Source organism: Pholcus phalangioides, unplaced genomic scaffold, assembly GCF_987345545.1.
Source record: "Pholcus phalangioides strain wild (caught in Gottingen) unplaced genomic scaffold, Ppha-v1.0 ptg000042l_1, whole genome shotgun sequence".
Classification (NCBI taxonomy): Eukaryota; Metazoa; Arthropoda; class Arachnida; order Araneae; family Pholcidae; genus Pholcus; species Pholcus phalangioides.
The window spans coordinates 33,031,829-33,059,260 of NW_028301628.1; the positions used below are offsets into that span (position 1 = coordinate 33,031,829).

A 27,432-nucleotide genomic window follows, 5' to 3' on the forward strand; every position below is an offset into this window, starting at 1 on the left:
TCAAAAGTCAGCAATTCGACCCCCCCGCCCCCCATCGATGATGACGTAATACTTGAATGACCCCAATCCAAAAGCAGACCTCTATGTTTGTTGAAATGAAAATTCGGACGGCTGTAACTAGAAATGAAAAAATATCCCACCTTCAGAATTTCCTGTCATCTATGGTTCAATAATAGTACTAATCAATAATTTTTCGTTTTTTCTTTTAATACTAGATAGCAGCACAGCCTCCTTTTTCCTTTGTTTGAGATCTATCAATGAAGTTCATGAATTACTCGATAGGTAGCAGCAAAAACCATTATGGACTTCCAATTGCATTAGTATAAAGCTGACCATACAGAGATCAAATATTTTAAGTTTAGTTTTCGGCTACTTATGAGGATGATTTTTGGCTACAATGATAGAATAATAATTATACAAGGCTTTTGGCTATCATGACCATCTCCTGATTTTTTGCTGGAAATATTTCAAGAATCTGACAAATGCAGTCATCAACAAAGAGTGGTCAGAGTCGTCTCGATCACGATTGAGAAAACGTGAAATTTTGAATTTTGTATCGGTGCTTGCTTGGCGTTTCGACAACGGGGTGTAGGAAATGATCACCTCGAAAGTGTTCGTGAGAAAAACGAAGAAGGGGAATGTAATAAAGTCTGTTAGAGAGCACTATTTGCGTGATGACATAACATGCGGCTCATCGGCGTGTTCAGAGTGTCCAGAGAAGAGCACGTGCCTAGAAGCCGAGCCTCCCAGCCAAAGTCTCACGCACACTGGCCCGCACTACGTGATTCCCGATACTAACGTCGCTCTTCATCAGGTGCGAGAATTGCTCATTAATTTTTATTAAATAAAGTATATTTATGCACTTGTCGGTGATATGACGCTCAACTGCAAATAGCGTTGGTAACAAAAGTTGGAAACCTAAGGCGCCAAAGCCTAGGATTGGGGTTCGAGAACCGGTCTGAGCTCACCCAGAATTGAATCGAAAATAATAATCTCCTATATAAAGATCAAGTCGAGTACCCACAGGTCTAAAATGGTCATTTACATGCCATTAAAAAATTGGGCTAAGATTCCATAAGCAGGGGGTTGCAACAAATTTGGGGATTATATTTTTTATCGCCAACCTGATTACCTTGGTTCTTTCATAATTTTTCACTGGCAACAATAATGTTTCTCAAGCCAACGTGTTATCGTTATATATATTTTCGCAGAATTTTCAGTAGTTATTGTCACCAGTGTCGTTATCATCAGCATCTTAAGGCTGCTACACACTACTCGCATTACACTACACATCAGAGTAGTGGTCTTTAAATCTTGTTATCGTGTTTGCCATCATTGAAATTTATTGAGCAATAGACCGAATCCTCTGTTTGTCATCATGCATCTTTTGCTTGTAAATTTTTAAATTTTTTTTCATGGATGAGCATTCGTAGTTTCTTGTTTAAAATGTGCTTAGCATCGTTGGAGCTAGTTCTAGACATTTTTCAAGTGTAAGCAGATAATAAAAAAAAATCGGCCCCTCCCCTTCAGTTGCTGTGCTGTAAAATTATCGCCTTCTACAGTCGCGTGGTTGCAGGTTTCAAGATTTGGCCCTGAGCATCATTTCGAATAGGGATCACTTAAGAATTCAATTGCAGTTGAATTGTCGGAATAGGAATACAAAATCAAAAATTTAATGTGTCCTCGCTATATTTTTTTGGTTAACAAGGTTTTTTTGCCCTTTCAACTCAAATTTGGCACCCCATCTAAAGCTGCAAGGATAGCCTGGGAGCGAGAATCTGTTTTGGTACTCCCTTTCCCAGTAATTTTTCATAAAGAACTTGTGGTGTGTGTGTACCCTTTTCTTGGGGTCCTGCACCTAGGACACCAGACCCCACCCACCTTCTATTTGCAGCTCTGGGATGGAGCTGCGATCGGTCGGTACATCAAAAAGACATGAGTTGTGCCTCTTGGATTTTGTATAGCCAACAAACATAATTTTGCACTTCCCTTCTATCACAAATGTCTATGATCTATTAACAGTGCTGTTTGTTTCCTGTAAAATTTTCCCTGTCCCTTCCTCCTAGCCCCAGTCCTGGTTGTGACGACTGTGAAATGAAATCCACTGTATTTATATTCAGTTTGCTAGTATATATAATTTTTTAGACCAAAGCAAATGAGAACTTTTTGTTTGATTTCAGATTGATGTACTACTTGAACCTGTGTTCAAAAATGTGATAATCCTTCAAACTGTTCTCAAAGAAATACGTCACAGGCATTCACCAGCATACAATCGGCTACAAGAAGTCATATCGAATACAGATCGTCATTTTTACATATTCATGAATGAACATCACAAGTAAGTTTATAGCAGACGAATAAAGATTGCCTTGGGAAAATATTTATTAAGTGAAACTCTCACTAACCAATACTCTTGGGACCAAAAATTTTGTCCACTAACTGGGAGTGGCCATTATGGGAGGTTCCTCCTTATATCAGATGTGGCCAACCATTGTCGCCATAGGTGTCACAAAACATTAAAAAAATTTTTTTTTAGTTCCTATTGCTCAGAAATTTAACTTGAAAAGTATTGTCGGTTGAAATCTTAATCAAACGAGCAGTATGAAATTTGAGAGAGATATACATAAAAAATTTATACATTGAAGGTATGCATACGATTTCAGCCTTTGAAATTGGCACAAGAAAGAAAAAGTTTGCCACCACCTGATTTGACCCTTTCGCTACCTCTGAGACATACAGCCAAACCAAGACCTAACCCTCATATACTTCGGAAAAGTGGTCTTGTGTTTGGTCAGGTGGGGTGGATGGATTGGTCGGCTATGGGAGGGTGTTGCTACTTTTCCAACAGATACCCTAGATGTTCCATAAGGAATATTAACGTGGGTATCTGTCTAGTATTTCAAGTTCAAGCCCTTCTTTAGAGACACACAAAAAATGAGAAATAGGAATCTGTTCCTTTTGAGAGAGCAAAGGATACAACAAGAACCCACGAAGTACAGATGACTGGATACCAAGCAAAAATAATTGGGAAGAAAATTCGCATTCCTCTGTAGAGAACCAAACCACCAACCTCAAACTTTTTGGGCCACATACTCTACCATTAAGTTACATAGGACCGACATTTTCTTTCCCAATAAAACTGTGTTCCTTGCGGCTGAATGGGACTGCACAATAGACAGAATCTTAACCCAGCAGCAGCTCACAACAAAATCGGCCCCCCCAACTGGCAACATGGAACAAAATTGGTGCAAGCTGTTGCTGAGTTAGGAGGCTGTCTACTGTGCAGTCCCATTCAGCACCAAAGAAAACTAAGTGTTCTTAGGAAAGAAAATGTCTGCACTCTGTGGCTTAATGGTAGAGCATGCACCCGGAAAGTGTGAAGTTGGTGTTTCAATTCTCCATGTGACTTTTCTTTTCAACTATCTTCACTTAGTATCCAGTGTGCCATCTACACTTCGCATAATTAGCGGAGAGGTTCATTGTTTTGCTCAGTAAAAAGCCATTCAGAATGTACACATGGGGAGGTTTCAGTAAATAAAAATAAAATTACCAAGTTTGGAACATGACATGCAAAGAATGACGGGTCACCTGAAGAGAAAAAAATTTTCGATTAGCAAAAAAATTACAATTTCGCCAGAATTTGATAAAAATGTTGGACATATCAAACTTTTATACATCAATTTTTCATGCATCCTGGCTTTATTCTCAAGTTTATGCATTTTCCCCCCCCCCCCCTTCAATTGTTGTCAGAAATAAGTTGTAACAGCAGCTCCGAAAGTAAGTAGCTTTAAAAATTTGCTGTTTACAGTGTGTTTATGCTCCTGGTCACAATTTGACCCTGATTTAACAAATTAAATTGTCGATTTCTTCCGATTCATTAAATCTGGGTTTGGTCGTATTTGCCCTACGGACATTTTATTATTTTATTAATATCTTTTGCAATTTTTATTTTAATAAGTAGTTCATTGTATTTTAATCATTAATACAATATCACTGGAACATCTGTATCCCACTAAAACCAGTTGGACACATATGTCTCCTCTGATCCCTCCTTCCCCCGGTGATTTTTTTTTCTTAGCGTATTATTGATATTTGCAGTCTAGTTGATTTATTAAAGTATTTTCCCCCTCAGAAATATTGGTAGTAAAAGGGTTAACCCCTTCACTTACAAGCGAATTGGCAAGAAATTCAGGTGCTGTATATTTTACGGATTGGTAATAAATACAGTAACCTTGTGTCCTAACCTAACTATGTTAAACAAAGGGAAGGGGAAAAAACACAAGTAAAAAGAGTAAGATAGTATAATAGATAAGGTGATAAGAATACAGGTACAAAGTTAGATTTCTTTTCGCCCTCACCCTATCTGTTCTATTTATATGAAAGATACATCATAAGTGAGGGGAAAAAATCCAGAGTATACAAAAAACTAAAAGGGAAAAAAATTATGAGGGTGCAAGAAAGCTTCGGGATGATTAAAGAGGAAAGAAAACAGTGAACTTGTTTGAATTCATTCCACTGGTGTTTGGACTCTGATTTAATGTATTGCATAAGACGCGTTTTTATTTGTTGAATCAAGGAAAATTATTATATTTGGGTTGAGATTAACACAAATATACGCACAAGGACTTCTGAAAAATTTGTTAAGCAAAGTTAATTATATTGGGGTCCGACTATATGGGATGCATAGTTAACACATGTGATTGGACGAGAACCAGTGTCTTCATCACAGTATAGCCGTTGGCTCTGTGATTTATAGTTAACACCTATCACCGCAAATTACTGGTGAACCATTGATCCTAGTGGTATACTTCCAATTAGTAAAAGTATCCAAATAATGTGTGGACCCCAGATACATCATTTATATTCCAAGGGGTGTTGTATAGTTATTGAAATGAACTTTTTATACAGACACCCCCACAAACTCATTAAAGAAGTGTTGGGTTGTTCCTACTGAGACCAACAAAAAAAATTTCACGTTTCTAAGTGTAATATTTGCTGATATATTTTAATTTGAAAATTGAGAAAAGTTGCGAAAAAAACAGCATAAAGTGAAGAGAAAAAAACGTTTTCTATTAGTTTATGCTGTTCTTTCTCAACTTTTCTCCAATTTCTGAATTCAAATATTTCAGCAAATATTGTACTTGGAAACTTTTTTTTTGGCCTCAGAAAGGACAACAACTTTCTAATTGAGTATTTGCGGACGGAGTGTCCGTACCAAAAGTTAATTGTTTTATTTTAATAACTATAAATTAATTTAATTGCCCCTTGCACGATATGAATGATGTATCTGAGGTCCAACACATTGTTCTTTTTCTTATTGGAAGTATGCCTTTACGATCAATGGCTCGCCAGTAATTTGCTGTTTCAGGTGTTGGCTATGCACCCTGTATGTGTTTTACATACATGTAAAACATAAGCCTACATGTAGGCTATTTGAAAGTAACTGCCGATGGACTGTTTAATATAAACCGATAATCATGGAAATCTGCTCCCATGAATTAAAGTTTAAGAAATAATTTGGTAATTTTAACAAACACAGATTTTACCTAGGTTCAGACCACTGTGCCATCCACAGGGTCTGAACCTGAATCCTCACAATGAGAGTCCACCATTGATGCCCTAGAGACCGCACAGTGACCTGGGCTAAGTGGCTGTTGTGAGTCCCAGAGAGCAAGCAGTACTTAAAACATGATACTTACATAACATGAAAATTCAAGCATTTGCCCTCTTCAGTTCAAAATATGGAAGGCAGATGGTAGCCCAATGAGAACACAAAATAAGCATGACTCTGACAACATGAATACATTAGGGGCCATATTTAATACTCAGACCACACATTCTGGCAGATGGTTAAGTAGCAGTAGTTGTTGTTATTCAACCCAGAGCTCTAATTTGTCTTGCTTGTGCATATATAAGGCAGAAATATTTTTATCATGTATTTATTTGATACAAATTATTTTTTGACAGAGAGACCTTCACAGAGAGAAAACCAGGTGAGACAGCAAATGATAGAAATGACAGAGCCATACGAAAGGCTACAAAATGGTACCAACAACACCTGCAAAATGAAGGCTGTTCTATCAGAGATATAAAAGTGGTGCTCTTAACCAATGATAAGGATAATGTTACAAAAGCAAAAGAAGATGGACTTTTAGTTAATTCATGTAAGATAGATATATATATATATTTTGCATACATACAATAACCTCAATTATATGACGCTTGTTTGCCCAGAACTCTATATACCAATGTCTATTTCCACTGTGATAATTGTGTTTCCTTTGCAATGAGGAAATTGTCAGCAGTCTGAAATTCTCCCACTGATGAAAATGACATTGGTGTCTGATGTGTGGGTGGTTGAGCACCTACAGTATTTTATAGCTCGAGTCCAAGCACCCTCAGAATTTGTTTAAATATTAAAATTTGTACAGAATTCTTTCTTTTTTTTTTTTGAAATTAGTACATCACTATGTACACAATTTTCATAGTTGTAAGTTCGTACAATACAGACAATCCCATACCCAAACTTGATGACAATCATACATTGGTTCTTCAAAGCTTTTCGATTTCCTGAAAATATTATGCTTATCATATTTTTTTATACATTATTAATATGCTTATTATACTCTTTCCCCATTTTAGTTTCACAATATGTTGAAAGCTTGAAGAACTCTTCCTCATTAGTTGATAAACTTGCTCAAGTTTCTTCTACCACCAGCCATCAAGGGGTAAATATACATGTTTTTTATCTTTAAAGCATATATGCTCAGCCCATAACCTTCTAGCCAAGCATGGCCCTCTGAGTCATTGGATGCGGCCTAAAATTTATTGATATCTCTCTGAGAAGGGAAGCGGGGTGTGTCCAGTCTTCAAAGTCTTAAAATTTAATTTTTAAAAGTAAACTTGATAATAAGTGCATATCTACAGATTACCCAAATAACTTGTGGTAAAGTTTCTGAATGCTTAAGTTGCCTGAAGGTACCTTAAGTACAGAACACTTTATGATCACTTACATGACAACGATATATTTAAAAATCACTCAAGCAACCTCCGGCACAATTCTGGTGCTCTTAATTGGCTCGTGATGCAGTTTCCCATAACTCAAGTTATCCATGACACAGTGAGTACCAGATCACTTAAATGACCTGCAGCACAGTTCTTGAGCACTAAAGTTACCCACAGTACATTTACAGATTACTCAAGTGGCTGGTGACATGTTTTCTAACCAGTGAAGTGGCCCGCACTTTCTTAAAGGTTGAGCACCCTTGCTTTAAGGTAAAAAGTAAAAATTATTGGTTTTTGATGAGAATTTTTTTCTGTAGTCTTGATTGGCTTTTTACTTTGGTCTGCAACGAGTGTCGTATTCACATTTAGAAATATTTCTTATGAATAGCATAAAACCCTGAGAAAGCTAAATACAGTAAAAGTCTGTTATAATAACAGATCACAATCATGGAAAAAATTGTTGTTAAAACAGACTTCTTGTTATAAACGGATTTTTTTTGTAATATTAGCTCTTTGACAATCACTCATTATATCGAGATTGTCATTATAAGCCATACTCATTATTACCAGTTTTTACTGTACTTTATTTGCTCAAGTCTAGTACATTTTTTCTTCCCCTACAAAAAAAATTTAATTCATAATCTATCTCAGCGGCAAAAATTAGTGTTTTCCCTGACAAGTATCTGTCACCAATTCCATTCTAACCTATACCCAGTTTAACAAGTTCAAGTTTAGAAGGTATATGCATGTTAGATTAGAGCACATACTGTTAATTAAAATATAGAGTAAGCATTAATAAATGAAAAAATAGTGTCTAATATTTATTTCAAACTATAACAAAGCTTCTAATCAGTTTACTCATGACTAGGTTCAGTAATAGCCAGAAATTTCTTTCAAAAGGGAGAGGGTGTAAACAAAGTGATATATTCCATTTACAGTGAAACTTCACTACAACAATACTCAATATAACCACAAATCCCTCAACTGCTATATTTTTAAAAGCCTTGTTTGGAAATGCCAGTTGTCTGGTGTTAAAATAGCTACCACTTGATATAACGATAACCCATGTACAACAATATTTTTCTTGGTCTGCAGAGTATTGTTATGTAGAGAAATTTTACTGTATATCTTTCACTTTTTTGCTTATCGGGAGGGTAGGGGCATCAAATTCCCAGGTCTCCCCCTCTTGCTATAGCCTTGCTAATGTCGAATAATTAACTTTCATTTCACAATGACAATATAGAAGCATTATTATGTTAAACAATATTTCAGGTGAATTTCAAGCAATGCAGAACAATTACTCATATTTGTATAGTTGTCATTAATAAGTCATTATTATCATTTAAGACAAACAGTGGATATAGAATTTGATGATCTATGATTGTTCAAACTCTTTGTCATTATTTAACACTTTATCTATTTGTATTCTATTTTAATAACAATTGGTAATCAAACAGGATCATTACCTAATTTTGTTTTGCTTTTTCCTGACATTTTAGTCACAGATGATGGATTCAAAGAAGTTCATATATCCAGAGCATCTTTTGTTGTCAAAAATTCAAGAGGGTTTGAAATCTGGTAAGCTTTGCCAGGGAAAGTTTCAAGCCAGTCGTGAAAATTACCTGGAAGGTTACATCTATGTTGGAAATGAAGAAGAGTCCGATGCTAAACCAGTAATTCATATTTATGTGGATTGGTAGTGTTTACTTGCTTTTGATACATAGAATTTAAGATGGAAATTTTAAGCCTCTCACAGTCTTCTAGGAATGCATGAGCTCTTTAAAGTTTTTGTTTCATACTTAAGGAATTTCTTAGGTTGAAATCGACTGTGTTTAGGTTACAATAAATGAACAAAATTTTTTTAATATTGGGGGGAAAAATAGAATGCTAAATGTTTTCAGCTGATCAAATGTGAAAAAAGGTAAACCTGCTGTAATAAAAAAAATTAATATTTCCTACCATACTTCTGCTTATGTCTCATGCTGTTCATTCACAGATATTTGTTCAAGGTTACAAGAGTCTAAATCGAGCTGTACATGGGGATACAGTGGCTGTCCGACTTTTACCTGAAGAGGAGTGGTCTTGTCCATCATCACTTGTTCTTGAGGATAAAACTGAAGAAATTGAGGATGAAAACTCAACGGAGGTAGCCAAATTATTTTATATGCTTTGCAATAATTAGCTTCTGGTTAAGATTATAGATTCTAGCATTGCATGTCCGCTTATCAGTAGATAAATAGATCAGTGTTTGTAGAAGCAGCCAACAACCAGCAGGATCCACCATTGCAAGACCATTATTTCTTTAAAGGGGTCTCATACCTTTTAACATAGTGAAAAACTATGCTCTAGTACAGTGTTTCCCAAAGTGAACAATATCACCCTCGGTGGGCAATAGAATGGTCCGGGGGGAGGGGGTCAATAGAAGCTACGGGTATAGCCTAGGGTCCTATGGGTTCGCTTGATTTGGGGGATGATGAGAGAAAAAATTTTCTGAAGAAGGGGACGATGGGGAACAAAATGTTTGGGGAACTAACACTCGAGTATATATATCATTAAAAATACTACTTAACCATTGATTTATTTCAATTTTTTACACATATTTTTGATTATATATACTATCAGATTGAGTCAATGAAATCTCAATCTTTTGCTTCATTTCATGAACTGAACAGTTTCCTTTATTTTGAATCAATTTTTATTCAATTAAATTGATGTCATGTTATTTTATTATGCGGGCAAGCTGCTTTTAATGCATTATTTTGAAAATTTGTAAAAAATTTAGTATTAGAGATATATAAAACTTGATACTGACATAGGATAGAATACACAGTAAAACCCCTTTTATCACAAAAATGAGAAACTTTGCCTAGTTTTAATTTATACAAAAATTGCCACGTTTTTAAGACAAATAAATTCAATTGGTCGAATGGTCGACACGTTTCGGCTCTCCATTGAAGAGCCGAAACGCTTCGACCAATTGAATTTATTTGTCTTAAAAACGTTGCAATTTTTGTATAAAACCCCTTTTAATGGACATCCCCTCAGATGGAGTCACCACTCTGTTATGGCCAAATAATATTTTCCTCCTTGTATAATAAAAGTATTCATTTCAAACCCCTGATTAACGGTCATCAGCCTGTTAAGGACAAATATTTTTATCCCACTGGTGACCGCAAAAGAGAAGTTTTACTGTATAATCAAAAATATATGTAAAAAATTTGAAATAAATCAATGATTGAGTAGCATTTTTAATGATATTTCTACTGGAGCATAATTTTTCACCATGTTAAAATGTGTGAGACCCCTTAAAGTACTCACTATATTCCACATTAGCCAGCATGCAGTAAAAATTGGAAGGAAGCGACACACACCAGCTTTGTGAATGTTGGAGTTTGACCCATTAACAGCATGCTGGAAAAAGTGAGATTTGATGGCATCAAGTAGTTAACCAGTTAAGTTTGGTTGCAGACACCGGGTTTACGGGATTAAATTGTATTGACCATTTATTTTATCAATGCACCACCAAGAGACCATGTGGCTGGACATCAGATGCCTTTTCTTAAAAGGTAGTCATTTTGAAATGTCTAAATAGCCCTAATTTTTATTCTAAAAACTTTATTGCTCAACTTACAAAAATTGACATATTTAACAAAGTGACACATAATTCAAGATAGATAAATATTAAATAATATCGAGACACTCATATTAGTCAAAGAAAAACTTCTTGCCAGTTCATTTTCAAAAGACTACAGATAATTATATTCCCTAAAATAAGATTCATGTTACTAATTGTTATGGACATGATTTCTTAAAGAAATGTCTCGATGAATGTGTTTCCAGAGTAATTCTAAATACTATTTTTGTTAAACTTCTGAGTTTATGGGAACTTTTTTGTGCAGGATGACATCTTGAAGAAAAAGAAGAAAAAAAAAACTTCAAATAAAGTCCCAACTGGTGTAATTGTTGGTATAATAAAGAGAAATTGGAGACCGTACTGTGGAATACTCCAATGTCCTTCAATAAAAGAAGTGAGTTTTTCATGTTTTTCAGGAAATTGAGTTCTTATTGAAGAACATAAAATCATCATAATTTGCTTTTTGAGTATCTTTCACTTATTGCTTCTTCAAATTATCTTTTCAGTCAACTCGCTTGTTGTTTACGCCAGCTGAAAGAAGAATACCTCGCATTCGTATTCAGACCAGACAAAGTGAGCATTTGCTCTCCCAACGTGTTATAGTATCTATCGATAGCTGGCCACGGGATTCCAGGTACCCTCTCGTATGTAAATAGCTTTTTTAGTATCAAAATTGTGTTTATAGCATATACTGATTTATTTTTTGACAAGTTAGAAATATGCAGGTTGATACAGCTAAGCATGTGCAAACTTATGGAAGGAGTAGATTGTGATGAAAAAAATTAAAATCATGGTATTAGAGTTACAAATACCATCTTTATGCGGTTGACAGCAACGTTGATATATTTTCCAGAATGTATAGGATGCTCTCTCAGTGTACCTCAATTACAAGCATGTGTTACAGGTTTACAGCATGGTTGTAACTTTGAACTCTTGTAATCAGAAATTCCTTATGGGTAATAGAAAGAATTTTGATCTTTTACATGTTGCTCATTACTTTTCTGGCATAAATGGGACTGGAAGAGATCTCAGCTGTGAGATAAGTTTGGCAGCAGAGTTCTGACATTCATTCATACATGCTCATTTATTTCTTGTCCTGTATGTTTACCAACACATAAAAACAATGTTTCTGACCCTGCATTTCTATATAATTCAAGATTGTCTTTGTGTGACCTACCCCTCACCAGAACACGCTTACCTGAAACACCCTGTAAAAATCTGTATTAAAGTTGAGTATGATTAACCCTTAGGCTGCGAGAGTAGTCAAAGAAATGTTTCTCTCGCTGCAGCAATGTAAAAACAATTTCCCTTTTTTTCAGTTGTCTTTTGTGAAAGATGGATGGCACACACACTAACTCATTTATGTTGCAAAAAAAAAAGTTTGACAGAGAATCTGGGTGTTTGAACCCACAATCATAGACAAAATAGTGAAAAACTGGAAAAGAACTGTGTGTATGTCATTTAAAGAATTTTGTCTAGAAAAAAAATTTCATTTATATCACAGGATGATAGCAGGATACTATAGTCATGTTAACATACTATGTTATCAGTGGATGATGGGTGCATCCTGAGGGTTAAGCATCTATTGTTAACTCTATAGTGCCCAGATCGGCCGTATCCAGCCGAGTAGGTTAATGCCGGTAACCGCCTCAAGTCGACCCAGGTATGGGTATGTTTTGGTGGGCTTTTGTCACCAACGGGAAAGAAGATGAAAGCTCTTGTCAGAGGCGGGAACAGAAAAGACATCTGCAACACCCTATCAATGGAATTTTAAAAGCTGATGTACTAGAATGTTCCTTAGGGTACTCTACGCATTTTACAAAGAGATAATACTGTGAGGAAAGGGGTGTTTTCAGTAGACAAATTACCTCCGACATTTGCACACCTTGAAGTTGAAACCACAGAAAACCAACTTCGGCCGACCACCACTGTAGTGCTAGTGAGGTTTGAAGTTTCGAACCCAGGACCTCGCCATGTGAATCCATCACTATGACTACTTGATCATCGCAGCTGCTCTTTTGAAGGTTGTTGCTGTTTGAATGAGACACTAGCCGTAATGTTGCTGCTTTGATGCCTTCATAAAATTTGTCTGTATTCATGTGATGACTTTTGGCCAATCAGAAGATTCTTTTTTACTTGCATGTGAAAGTTGGGTTCTGATTTCAGACATCTTGTGGCTGAATGGGTTTAGACCATAGTCAGGTGACTGTCCAGTTAATATTTGATCGTTTCCTTTTGAAATATAAAAAATATAAGCTCGATCCCAGCCGCAAGACTACAACTAGGTATTCGGTAATCCGTGGCAAGCATGTATTTTGTCATTCACAGGGCTCCCACTCGTCCTACTTTTCCTACTTTTTGGTAAAATGTCCTACTTTTGTCCTACTTTCTCGGTTTTGTCCTCTTTCTAGTTTTTGTCTTACTTTTCCTACTTTTTTTTACCAAATCCTATCAACAAAATTTATGTAATTGATTTTAATTGAGCAGAAAATTATTGATATATTGCCAAATATTACAAATGTTGGAGAATGCAATTAATGATTCTGCCAAAGCAGAAATTGTATCATTTTTAAGGTAATTTGGGGGGGGGGTGTATGTGGACCATTTGATTGATTAATTTTTCATTTGCTTAGTTTGCGGGTTCAACAAGTATAGTTGTCATTAAAAACTTCTGTCTGGATGGAAAAATAATTTTGTATTTATCACTTCACGGTCTTGGACAGTAACTTTCATCATTCAAAATTATGGTGCAAATAGGGGAAACAACAGTTTGCATTTCAAAGCAGTTGGATACATAGGCCTATTCTAGGTTTTGTGATTCTGATGCTACCCAATAGCATTCAGTTGTCTTCTGTATTTTTAAGGCATGAAGAGGCATAAACAATATTTACAATGCTCAGCAAAGAGCTAGAAATGGAAGTGCGTCATTTGTCAAAAATGATTACACTGGCATTGAACAATAAAATATGAGCAAAACAGTAAAATTTAAAAAATGATGAACAACACAGTAAAATTATCTGGTTCACCTTGCCTTATTTATGTCGGATCTTGTAATTTACACATTTTACATTGTGCTTTTGAAAGTGGTCTCGAAGGTGCGTCATTCTTAAAAAAACTTACGTCTTCGAAATTTGCTGTGCCTTGTCGAAGAGAGTTGACAAGCCCTTCACTTTAGAAGACTCCAAAAAAGAATATGTGATATATGTGAGGAGAGACAGCAAAGAATTATCTGTGGTTGCTAGTGCACTGTTTTGGCCAAAAATTGGTTTTGTAACCAAGCCATTTGTCATTTTGTTTTGGCTTGACTGAAATAGTGCTAGGGAAAAAAAAAGTTAATTCAAAATTAAATTTTTTTTTTTTTTGCAAAAAAAAATATTTTTTTTATTTTTTTAGGAATTTTTTCCATTATGCTATGATTATGTTGTCTAAGGGGGTTACCCTCCCCCATCCTACTTTTTCTCATTTTTTGAGTGGGAGCCCTGCATTCAGTGTGATATTTAAAGCAGGACTTGACAGGAATCAGATCACTATGGCAACCAGAAAATCAATATTGTCTCTGTATATGATTGCTAAATTGGAGTCTAACATGACACAAAATTTTCAGATTTCATGACGGTATCGTCCAACGTGAGAAGAAGGGTTCATTTTCAATCCAAGAAAAGAGGGGGTGCCGTTATCAAGGATTGCTTTTCTTTAGAACTTGAGAAAAAACTTGTGCATCATTAATCCTAATTCTCCTAAATTGTTTTCGATTTCTCAAGGTTTAAAAAGTGGTTAAACGGTGAATCTGGTTTACCCTCGATCTGGTGTCCGGAACACCCAACCCTTCAATTTTGCAATGGTGTGATTTTATTTTTTAGTTAAGCTTGCATAATATTTTTTTTTTTTAATATTTTTAGAAGCAGTGATTGTGTGAAACATGTTTTTGTTTGTTAAGTATGCATCATTGTGCTTGATCACTTAAAGTAAATAAATTAATATTGGAATTTCTGTGTAATCACAAGGAGCAGTAGTTTTCGTGACAAAGGTTTTACTGTATATTCTATATCCAACAGGGTCATTTTGTTCAGAGTCTGGGAAAGATTGGAGAAAAAGATACCGAAAATCAGGTCCTGTTATTAGAACACGACATCCCACATCAACCATTTCCTAAGGCAGTTCTGTCATGCCTTCCACAGTTACCTTGGCTCATTACAGAGAAGGTATTCAAATCTATATCGTTGCATTGATTCATTCAATGATTTTGTTTACTTTGGTATAATGCATAAAATATATACATACATACATACTTTTTATTTCTCTTTAGGATATTCAAGAAAGAGTTGATTTGCGTCATCTGTCAATATGCAGTGTTGATCCTCCAGGTTGTACAGATATTGATGATGCACTTCATTGTCGTAAACTGGAAAATGGTAATTTTGAGGTATGAGACAAGTGTGTGTGTGTAAAAGATTTACTGTGTAGGCTTACTTTACATATTTACAGATTTATTATACATAAATAACATGTGTATGATATGCTATAAAATTATGTCGGAAAAATCAGCAGTTTTTTATTCAATTTCATTGAATTCTGTTTCAGGTTGGAGTTCATATTGCAGATGTTTCACATTTTATTAGACCTGGTACAGCTATAGATAAAGAAGCTGAAATGCGAGGAACCACTGTATATCTGGTTGACAAGGTATTTAAATTTTAAAAAAGCAGCAATTTTTTTAGAAGTACAGTCTATCCCGCTTGCAATGTTCCCACTTTTTATGACTTATTTTCGTGGTCCCAACTCAACTAATTTTCATTATTAGATTTCCCATTTAAAGCATTTTCCTACTCAAAACATTTTTGGAAAAACGTTATAAGCTGGATTCACTGTGTTTTGGAACTTTAAATGTGAGAAGTATGAGCAAAGAGAAAAATTGGAAAATTTATAGCTTGCCAAATCACGAGTGTGTACCACCCCCACTCTTCAACTCCAGAGATTTCTTGGTCATTAGTTAAGACTGACTTGTGAGGCAATTAAAATTTTGCAGTAAAACTCTTTTTCTATTGTTTGAGCACTAGAAATTACTTAGAGACTGGATTCTTAAAGACAAGGAATTGGCACCCACTCTTTCCCCAAGATTGCAAAGATATTGTGTAACATTTGGAATCTACATAGAAGATGATAAATTCAAAGATTAAAAACATTTTTAATTTCAAATTGTATCCTGTTTTTCCTTTGCATATATTCTGAAAGCAAAAAAATATTTTGGCTTTCTCCAAACACTTTACTTTATAAATAACCTAATGTTTATGGGATCCTTTGCTGTCTCAAAATGTGTTCAAACGTGAAAAATAAAAAAATTTAATCAAATTTTTCCTTTATTCAGCAGTGTTTTCATGTAGCAATACATAATGCCTTTCACATTCAATACAATAATGCATACCTTTTTCTGCAGAGAATAGACATGGTTCCAGAATTGCTTAGTTCTAATCTGTGCTCTCTCAGAGGAAATGAAGAAAGGCAAGTTATTATATATTGTTTCTAATTTTTATGTCCTATCATACTAAGAATGAGAAAAAATTAATTAAAATATAAAATATATCTGTAGAAATATAAGTAGATATATATATATGAAATCAGGAATTAAATATATAGAACATAAAAATATTGAATATGTATGCACGAAAATGCCAGAGTTTTATTTTAGTGAAGTATCAAATATATGAATTATACGGATAACAAACATATTGTAAATTTTTAATTGAAAACATTTATTTTCTATTTTCAGGTTTGCATTCAGTGTTTTGTGGGAAATGAAAACTAATGCAGAAGTTCTTAAAACAACATTTTTCAAATCCATAATCAAGTCAAGAGTGAGGAAGTTTTTGTTTTGTTCTGAAATGTTTACATTTGATACTATGTATTCCCTCCCAAGGCACTAAAAGCAAAAAAAAAAAAAAAAAAGCGGTGGCAGAATTTAGGGGGGAAAAGTTGAATTATATTAGCATATTGTCTTGTTTTTGCTGCAAAATTCCTAAACTAGGAAAGTGGGGGGGACAGTCACACTTGTGTTCCCTCCCCCATATAAAAAAAATACCCACCACAATAAAAGCTTTCATCATGTGCTAGGTGCTTATTATTTTCAAGTTTTGTAGCTCATGTATGTGTAATTTTGCTCATGTCACTTATAGTTGAGGAAAATTTGATTATCATTTTTTTTCAATTAGCAAGTGATACTTTTTTATGAGTACATATTTTCTTTCTCAATTTTTTTTTTAAACAATGTTAAATTGACTCGCATTTTGATGAGAACTTGCTTAGTTCAGAGAGTTTTTGCCCTTCAGTGATTGAGAATATGACTGATGTAACTAATAACTAGAATCTCCGATTCAATGTCACAATTAGCACAATTCCGGCTCTGTAATTAGTTTGACATATCAACTTGCACTACTGTATTTTAGTACTAATTAAACATTGATACTTTAAAGAAATTTATTAATTTTCCTTCATCACTACTTGTAGGCAGCTCTCACATATGCTGAAGCTCAAATGCGCATTGACGACAAAGCTTTGAATGATGATGTTACTGTTTCACTTAGAAACTTGAACAATTTGGCAAAAATATTGAAGAGAAATAGAGTTGACAATGGGTGTGTGTATCAACTGATATTTATTAATTTTTCTCAAGTATAAGTTCTTGTACAAGGTGTTTTACGAATAGTATCCAAAAGAAAATAAAAATTCTATGGTTCATTCAAAAATTAAAGTGAAATATGGAAAAAAATAACAATGAAAAGGTGGACAGCTGTCATAGTTCTGTAAAATATTAATTTAAAATATTTTAACCCCCCCCCCCCCATCAAAAGAATTTCAATCAGTAAAACTTATGCTTTGCTTTATTATACTGGAAGAATTTTACCTTTTAACAATTTGGTGAAAATTAGTTTTAACATTGATTATTTAACTTCTCCATTTTTTTTCTTTGCTTATGCTGAAATAACATCTTAAGAAAATTTCAAAGACTTCAAAAAGACACGAAAATTGGCAAAAATCAAGAGTTTTAATTAATGGTAGTTCATGCTCATTGTAACGACCTCCATCGTTCCATGGAAAACAACCATTATATTGAAAGAAAAACATTGGATAGTCATGTAGAAACATTTGAAATTATCCTACCAGTTGTAATAAAATGGTCTTTATAAGGAGCATTGACTGCATCTCAGTAATAAAAATAAAAAGTTATGTCAATTTTTATTCAAATGCTGCTAGTTAAATTTTGTTCTAAAATGAAATAAAAAGAGGTAAATGTGTGTATCATATATACAGGGTGTTCTGTTAATGGACCGACAAACTCAGAGGGTTGTTAGTAGGCATCAAGAGGAACAAAAATTGCAATGGAACATGGTGTCTCAAACCATGTTCAGTGGGTGAAAATCACAAAAAACACATGCAGGCTCTGATTGAAACACGTGCAGTCTCTGTTTTCAGAGGAGACGGAAGGTGGATGTCAGTTGATCACTGAATGTGTTGTCCCAGAGCTACTCTCCGCATCTGGGGGTTGATACTCGAGATACCAATTAATACCACTCAATTATTCAACCCTTGTCCTCAGGTCAGAGTAAAAGATTATTTATTTACAGCTTTAACAAATAATGAATATATGAGGATGTTTTTAAATTACATACTTATAAATCAGTACATATGCTTTATGCTACTACTCCTTGAGCGAGAGAGGAATGGAGAAGGCAATAGGTCAAGACTTACCCCCAGGCTTTCGTCATCTTCCGCTCCTTCCACTGTTCCCCAAAAACCGGACAACCACTTCTCATCAAGACCCAGTTCGTTCTGTCCCTTTCAACTACCTTCTCTCGTCCAATTTCCTCCTGTTTCCCTCTCATTGGTTCCATCTCCTAAACGTCACACCCCTTCCCCTGTGGGTTCCAGACTAGAATCCCTTACTGGAATCTCGCTGCTGCCCCGATGTCTACATACCAATGATAAATCCATCTGCCACTCCTTCTCAAGGTACCACTGCCCAAAGGGCAGGGTCAGTTCTGAGAATCTGCAAAAGGCATTGGAGGTAACACCTGTGCAGTAGGTGCCTCACCTATTTCTATACACTATATCTGAATAAAAGTCCAACCCAGTTCCCAGACTGTCTGGCGTCATAAATAAAATTATATTCTAAAAGGCTTCATTAAAATTTAACTACAAATTAATGTAATAAGTTAGCGAGTAGCTTGTTACATTGGTGTCTCAAACCATGTTCAGTGGGTGAAAATCACAAAAAACACATGCAGGCTCTGATTGAAATACGTGCAGTCTCTGTTTTCAGAGGAGACGAAAGGTGGATGTCAGTTGATCACTGAATGTGTTTGTGGGTTCACTCACCATATCTGACATAAGCAGCATCACAAAACGCATGCGCTGCGGATGACATAAATTAGCACTATTACGGTAGTAAGCACGTGTAGCAGTTGCCTGTTTCAATGAGTATCGTGAGGACTGACTACACGAATGAGGAATACACTGATATGCATCTGATTTATGGTCGAGCAGATGGCAATGGGCACTTAGCGGATGTTGTACCAACAGCAATATTTGATGAGGCACGGATTTTCATCACTGCGGTAGACATCAAAAGCATACCCGGTATCTTTGAGCGAGTCCAGAAATAATTTTTACGTTATTGTAGACTGTGCAATGACATCAGTGGCCGCCACTTTTAACAACTCTTGTAATAATTAATCAAATAAATTTTTTGTAGTTATTATTGCACTTTTTGTTTTTATAGCATGACGTCGAAACCTGCATGCGTTTTTCATGATTTTCACTCTCTCAATGTGGTTTGTGACACCATGTTCTATTGCATTTCTTTTCTCTTGATGTCTACTAACAACCCTCTGAGTTTGTCGGTCCATTAACAGAACACCCAACAAAAAGAATTATTTTAAGAAAAAGGGAAAAAAATTAATTTTATGAGAGTGAAATAGAACCTATGTGTCTGTATCGGGGAACCCCATGCATGGTTTTAAAAGTGTAGGTGTTTCTGCATAGGTTCTATTTCACTCTCATAAAATTCAATTTTTTTTCCTTTTTCTTAAAATAATCCTTTTTTGTATATATATTTTTTTGAAAGAACAAGTGAGCAGCACTAGCGCTTTTGTCATTCAAAAGATATTGTTTTTCACTACCTCTTCATTTTTTTTATCTTCATTTCTCTTGTATTTTTATCCTAATATATATAGTAGGGTAAAAATACAATAGAAATTATTATATATATATAATTTTATGTGTTTTTCCCTTAATATTATTATATTGTGGAATTCACTATCAAAGCTGAATTTCCAGCTGATATATTGTCATATTTTACTTTAATTTTTTAACCAACTGCAGAATTTTTATTTCTTCCTGTCCAACCAAATTTCGGGTCCATTTTCCAGGCCCTTTTCCGAAAAATTCTGGATCTGAAATCCTTTACAAAACGAATCCTTCACAAAATACAAATTAATGAAACCATAAATTTGACATTTCATTTCTTTTTTGATAAATCAACTAGATTTATTTGTTTAGCTTTAAACAAAATTGACCATTTTTACAAAAAAAAAATGACCCTACAAAAAAAGTCTGGACAGACACCCCCTCTCCCCCCCCAGACACTCGTGCATTGATTGAATTAGCAATAAGAAGAAAGTTTGTATGATGAAATTTTTTGTGAAAGCACTTGTACAACTTTTATAATAACTTGTGTTTTTCTTTTCTTAGCGCTCTTACTTTAGCATCTACAGAAGTGAGATTCTCTGTAGATTCTGAAACTCATGATCCAATTGATGTGGAAACCAAGGAACTAAAGTAAAATATTTGATAGAATATTTATAAAGTACTTTTTTTTATTTATTTAATATTCATGTAGTGTAAGCCTGCTTATTCATGCTACCTTAAAATTTAAAAATAAAATTCATATATTTTATGCTCCTCCAATGTGCATTATTTAAAAAATGAATGTTGTGACACAACTCTATCAATATAGTTAAATGTGTCTTTTTTCCTCCGCCAAATTAAGAATTCCTTTAACCCTTTGTCAGGTGAATCTGATCAGTGAGATGAAGCACCCATTTCTTTTTTCATGCCAAAGAGCTGAGTTTAACAAGAAAGGGGAGGGGCCTCTAGTAGATTCATGACTTCGCACCACTCACACACAAGGGTATTAAGGGATCATTGTTTTTTCACTAGTGCACTTTAATCAGGTAGATGAGTTTCACCTGATTACGTAAAGTATTTTTGATTTCTGAATTTTCAAAATTTTACTCAATATTTCTTTTTTATCTACCTGCAGTAGTTCATATACTTAATGCTCCATTCGCTAAATTCAGTGATATTGATCATTATATTGTGTATAATCTGTGAGATGAATTATGCCTGATCCTGTCTCTGAAAACAAAAGTGGAGAAAACTTGAAGCTTTGGGAATTGCAAGGAAATATGAAAAGTAACTTCAAAATGCAAACATATCCTTGTTTGAGTAAAGAGTTTATTTTGATAAGCTTTACCTGAAGCCTAAGCAAATATTTAATTTTTATTCTCACAGATGAATTGCACTCAAACATATTAGGATTAGTATTGCACCCAACAGAGGGTTAAAAATGATTATTTTTCACTTTTTAAAAAATTAAAATTTTCTTTTTCTGAAAATACAGCAATGATTATTTTTTCATTCTCTCATGTTTTAGTCCTTTTACTTTTTCTTCCTCTTATGATTTTTATGATTTCTTTTATTTTAATAATCAAAATTATTATCATGTAATATCTTACAATACATAATTTGATACTTAATCTCTCGTCTTAATTTGAGATATGGATTGGGTTGATGTTTCAATATAAGCATGTTTGATGCTAAATAATCTTTGTTTTGATTACTAGAACAAATAAAATGGTAGTTACTACTCTAGTGCAGTGTTCTTCAAAGATTTCACACCTGCATACCAGTAAAATAGTTTAAGTTTCATGAACCATCAGCAGAAATCAGATTTATAATTCATACATATGATGACACTTGAGGCAAATAAAAACCAATAGGCCTACAGTGACACTATTTTATTTATTAATTCTAAAATTATATAGTGGCTACATAAATTAGGAGAAATGTTTCATGAACCAACAGTTGAAGAACACTGCTCTATAAGGGATTGAAATCTTTCGTATTTGTATTTTATGGTTTTACTTATTCTGTTTTGCACAAAAGGGAAACAAATTCTATGGTTGAAGAATTCATGTTACTGGCAAATATATCTGCTGCAAAGCGAATTCACAAAGAATTTCCAGATTGTGCTTTGCTGAGACGGCATCCAGCTCCCCCTCAAACAAATTTTGAACCACTCATAAAAGCTGGTCTCTCAAAAGTAAGCAGATAACATTTTTGTGTGCTTCTGATTGCAATGAATGTTGTAATGAATCTATTTATTATTTTATATCGATATACAGAGCAAGGTAATTATAAATATTTTTAAGATCATTAGATTCCTACACTGCAATGTCCTTGTGTGTGATATATCATAGCTGCCAAGTCTCCCAAATTTCTACTCTGCCAGACTCCTGAAAAATTCTTTTTATCTTCCGAATTTCGTCCATGGAAAAAATCTCTACATTTAAGAGAAAAATTATTCCCCAAGAATTTACCCCAAAAAAACTGCTGCTTTATAAGCGTTGTTTGAATTGCTGCAATTTCATCACATCACAAAAAAATATTTCATTTTTAGGGAGAAAACACTAAATTCAATCCAGCCTTCCGAAATCGGCACGATTGTATGTATCTGCTTTATACATATGTCCTGTTTTGGGCCTGACAGAGATTTTTTGGTTTGCGAGATTTGATTTTTGAAAGGTAATTTAACCCAAGGACTTTAACCTACTGGTTGGCCATGATTAGCAATGGCTTGCATTGTGTCACAGTTTTTGCAACAGGAAAATATCCCTAAAAGATCCCTTTTAAATTTGTTTTTTACGGAATTCGGATCTGCATGAAAACCTCCCGAATGCTCATTCTCCAAAGTTGGCAGCTATGTGTCTGATATATATGTGTGTATTTTAATTTTTTTTTTAATACAGGGAAAGAAATAAGTTATCATGTACATCAATGCTCATAAGGTTGCTTTTATTTTATTACAGGGCTTCAGTATAGATCCAGAAAACAATAAAGCTTTAGCAAAGTCATTAGATGCCGCTTCTGATCCCAAAAATCTTTACTTCAATGTTATGCTGCGAATGGTTGCAACAAGATGTATGGCACAGGCCCTGTACTTCAGTAGTGGTGTATTACCAGAATCGGAATTTTTTCACTATGGGTTAGCTGTTCCAATTTACACACATTTTACTTCTCCTATCAGAAGGTAAATTGCTTTTTTAATCTGGGCTGCAATAATTTATGACAACATAACATTGCACCAACCTGAGAAATATGTAGCACTATTTTATTTTTTTATTGTTGAAAAATCTTACAAATCTTAAATTTTTATGATATGCTCCATTGTGAAATTGTTTGTTTTCTTCTTTTAGTACTTAGATATTCTTATTTGTTTTGCTTGTTTCAGATATTCTGATGTCATTGTGCATCGTTTGCTTGCTGTTGCAGTTGGAGCAGACATGACTTATCCACATCTGGTTGATAAACAGAAAACCCAGGTGCTTTGAGTTTTCTTCTTTTCATTTATCACATATTTTGTGTTTTGTAAATAGATTTTTATACTTAAAGTCTGAGCTAATATCAATAAATAATGAAACTTATTCAACATTACAAATGTTTGCATGTCACACTAAAACATTTATCCACTTTATTTCCTTAGGAAATTTGTAACAATTTAAATTACAGGCATAAGCAAGCCCAGTATTGTGGCCGCGCATCAGTGAACCTTTATACACATGTAAGTATGATTTTTTCAAAAATACAGTTTATAAAAATTTACAGTCAGTTATGTGTTGGAATGTACTGAAAAAATTACTGCTACTCACATCCATGGATTTTTTTTTTTTCAGATATTTTTCAAAGACAAGGTTGTTGAAGAAGAAGGCTTCATTTTCTTTGTTAGAGAAAATGCTTTGCAGATTTTACTTCCTCGCTTTGGTTTGGAAAACACTTTATATTTGTCATCTTTAAACAAAGACGATGATACTGTTGAGTTTCATTATGATGAAGAGGTTTGTTTCTACAACCACTTTCTTGTATTAAATTGAGACAAACATGCAAGATTTTCTCAAAAAAGATTTTTAAAAGATCTTGAGATTTAGAGATCAGTGTTTTAATGATATTAAATCTTTTAATAATAATTTTCATTTTTTACGATACAAAATGATGCATGCACTCAAAAATTTATATAGATTTTCTCTATATAAATATTATAACATCTAAAACTATATCAGCAACACACCTATTCCATATATGCCATCTAACAGTTTTGAATATGTGCAAGGGACCCTGAAAATATTTAACTAGTAGAAAAACTGTTTGGTAAATTTATTCAAAACTCTCATATAAATTTGTTTACTGTTGTGTAATGCCACAAGGGTTGGTTTACTTCCGAGACAGTGGAAAAAACTGGAGAAAAAAATATGAAATTATGGAAGAAAAAAAAATGTGCACTAATTATTATTTGATTATATTTATCCTTGATCCTATAGGTTGAAAAGCATAGTTGTATTAAGTTGTACACAGTCTCAATGCACACTCTATCTGAACAACGGTCATTAAATTATTTAAAAAAAAAAGTAAAGGAAAATAGAACTTTTTTATAGTCTAAAATAATTGTAGTCTATAAAAATTTGTTGTTTAACAGCTTGATCGAGAAAAGCAGTCTAACTTGTAGAATTTTTCCAAACTGAATTTTCGTGTATAAATATCATGATTTTTTTTTTTTTTTTTAAATCAGAAATTTTAACATTAAGTTAGATGAAAACCTAAAGCAGAGTTCGTAAATGTTCAAATTATTCAAGTACTACTACTGAACCACACATGCATCTCGTCCATATTCCTTTGCGGAACTTCAAACGAATTGGTTCATGTTGGAATGTTTGTGTATGTGTAGTGGACCTGACATGAAGTCAGTTTTTGTGTAATGTTTGTTGTGTGTAGTGCTTCCATCTGCCATCTATTTTTCTAACCTATGAGTGAAGAATAATTTTATTGTTGTAGGCATGTTGCTCTGTGTGGCAAGACTTTTTAACGGGGAGATCGGCTCGCATTCGCGCCTCAAAGTTGGAAACCACAGAAAACCAACTTCAGCCAACCACCACTATGGCGACAGTGGGGTTCGAACCCAGATCCCTGTGATGCGAGTCAGTCACTGTGACCACTCAACTACCATAGCGGCTCTAAGTACTACTGTATAACCCATTTCTATTGCTTTTAATATATCAGCTACAGAGATTGGGCAGATAGGGCTTGTTCTTGTCACGCATGCTGACTTGACACCTAATTTTGCAGTCATAAAATGTCATAAAAGTTATTGAGAGGCTTTCCTTTCCTATCATACATGCAAATGTATGATAGGGAAGATTTGCATGCATTCTGAGTATTAGAGTGAAAGATTAAATTCTGAACAGCAACAGGTGGCAAGGAACTGTGGCAAAATAGAGTATTGTGATTTTTTTAAACTGCATGTACAAAAACTCGCTTCAGTGATACCATTTAAAATACCTTCAATCTAGTAATGTAATGGGAAAATAATTAAAATTAAATATCTGAAATTTTCAAAAAGCAGTGTGTTAAAATTATTTGAAGTTGTCCCACAAGTTCAACCGGGGTTTAAAATAATTTTTCCTTTTTTTGTATTTATCCACTCAGAGATGCAAGTGAGCAGTCATAAGTCTGGGGGTGGGGAAGGCATGATGATGTCATTTCATATATACGCATATACATTAGATCAATAGGCTCCACCTTTGGCACTGGGAGGGGGGGGGCGATGCCCCACCTCTATCTCTTGCTATGCACTCAACTTTAGAACAGTGGAATGGCTGCCATAACAAAGAAAGTTTTGAGAAAGATAGATAGTCCCGGCGGAGACATGATAACTTTTCTTTCAGAGTTCAACTCAGCATAATATCTGGAAAATAACTGTTTCCTTAAAGAAGGTTTTGTTTTGATATGGCATGTTTCACAGAGCTGATAAAAGGAAATAATTAATTTTGAAACTTTTATATTTCTTGTCAATAAAATAATTTAAAATTTATACATAGATAAAGGACTTATTTAAATATGCAATTAATAAACTTCTCTAGCAACAGCAGTAAATTATGATGGCATGAATATGAAATGAAGTAATTTTTATAAAATTCATTTTCTTCCTGCTAAGTTTCTCAGAAGCAACTTCCCAACCCTGAATGTCACTTTTTCATTTTGTTTAAACTAAATTTTATTAATTTTTCAACTTTATTGTACAAATAACCTGGTATGGGTAAATAACTAATCAGATAGCATCTGCGATATAGGTAAAGTACTTTCTTTACTCAAATCAAACAAACATTTTTCTTTTCCAAAATTGAACCTGTATCTACAACTCCAATGAAGATTTGTGCTGTGAAGTTCCTGAGGATGTAGATATGCTTTTGAGCAATGAATAATTTTACCTGCATCAACTTCCAATTTTAAATAATGCAATTTAAATTGCAATTAAAATGAAATTTTAAAAAACCATAGTTTTCCCAAATTTTATATATTTTGCAGCTGAACAAAAAGTTGTGCATTAGATTCAAGTATAAATATGGTTTCTCTAAAAATCACTCCTAAAGCTTTATTCCCTGAGAATTTCAGAGGCATTGCTTGTATAAATTTGGTTTTTGTTTGATATGGAATGAAAAACTTACTAAAAATGGTTCTGATAAACAATTCAGTTCATAACTTTGAAATAATGTGGGTAAAATTATGAAAATACACTTTTTTACGTTTATAATCCCATTACTGTATGGTGCAAAACAATAAATATTTTGATAATTGTTGATTGTCAATTTCTTGCTGAACAATCTCATTCAGGAAAAATTGAGTAAATCTCTTTTTTTTTTCTTATTTTCAAGGCGCAAACTCAGACAGCTGGAGGTGTAATATTACGACAGTTCGATTCTGTGATCGTGCAACTACACATAGACCGAAAGAACGTCCAACATCAGAAAGTTGTTCTTCATCTTGTGAAACCAGAGGTAATTAATTCATTTTGCTATATTTTCTGATTTTTGTATGAATAGATTATCTGATTATGAACAGATGCAGATAAAATGTATGTTGAATGATTGTTCATACAAGGTAATTAAATGAGTGTTCATTAAGTTTTTAAATCACCATGTGTATTTTTTCTAATCTACAGATTCCAGGATTCAGTGTACCATCATTGAAAAATGAACCTCCTAAGAAAAAAATGAAGTGTGACCCCAAATGATTGATTCATAAAAATTTTCGATTGGTTTCAATCTCGCATTTTTATTGTATTTAGACTTCTCATTCGGAGCCAAATAAAAATTTAATATTTTTTAAAAGGGTTCATGGACTTTTATTTCCTCTGAACGCGTGGATATTAAAAATATAAACAAACTTTTATTAAATGAGGCATATAACATAGTATGTTTTTAATTTCCTGTCTATATAACCAAAGTAATTGTCTTTTAATGTTGTATGGACAATACAAGGATGTTTTTTGAATGTCTAAAATTGATTCAGCATACCATCATTGAATCTCCTAAGAAAAAAATGAAGTGTGGCTCCAGGTGATCGATTCATGAAAATTTTCAATTGGTTTCAATCTCACATTTTTATTGTAATTAGACCTCTCATTCATG

General features: G+C 33.9%; 1 protein-coding gene across 1 annotated transcript; it reads left to right on the plus strand.

Moving 5' to 3' along the window:
• The first annotated feature begins 488 nt into the window (after positions 1-488).
• Positions 489-27,135, plus strand: LOC149064913 (exosome complex exonuclease RRP44-like). The gene is made up of 22 exons (XM_089254890.1): positions 489-814; positions 2,181-2,338; positions 5,968-6,164; positions 6,643-6,728; positions 8,505-8,678; positions 9,002-9,151; positions 10,905-11,033; positions 11,146-11,283; positions 14,695-14,841; positions 14,946-15,062; positions 15,221-15,322; positions 16,074-16,138; positions 16,407-16,491; positions 17,141-17,268; positions 20,384-20,470; positions 21,860-22,016; positions 22,783-23,003; positions 23,205-23,295; positions 23,457-23,534; positions 23,647-23,808; positions 26,677-26,799; positions 26,964-27,135. Exons 1-22 carry the CDS (start codon positions 596-598, stop codon positions 27,033-27,035), a joined length of 2,886 nt encoding a protein of 961 aa, XP_089111016.1. The 5' UTR covers positions 489-595; the 3' UTR covers positions 27,036-27,135.
• Positions 27,136-27,432: the final 297 nt, after the last annotated feature.

Bases quoted from the DNA above. Each gene is read 5' to 3' on its own strand.
- LOC149064913 (XM_089254890.1), top strand. From the start codon at position 596: ATGATCACCTCGAAAGTGTTCGTGAGAAAAACGAAGAAGGGGAATGTA. The intron at 815-2,180 runs GTGCGAGAATTG...GTTTGATTTCAG, and splicing joins CTAACGTCGCTCTTCATCAG to ATTGATGTACTACTTGAACC. The intron at 15,323-16,073 runs GTATTTAAATTT...CTTTTTCTGCAG, and splicing joins CTGTATATCTGGTTGACAAG to AGAATAGACATGGTTCCAGA.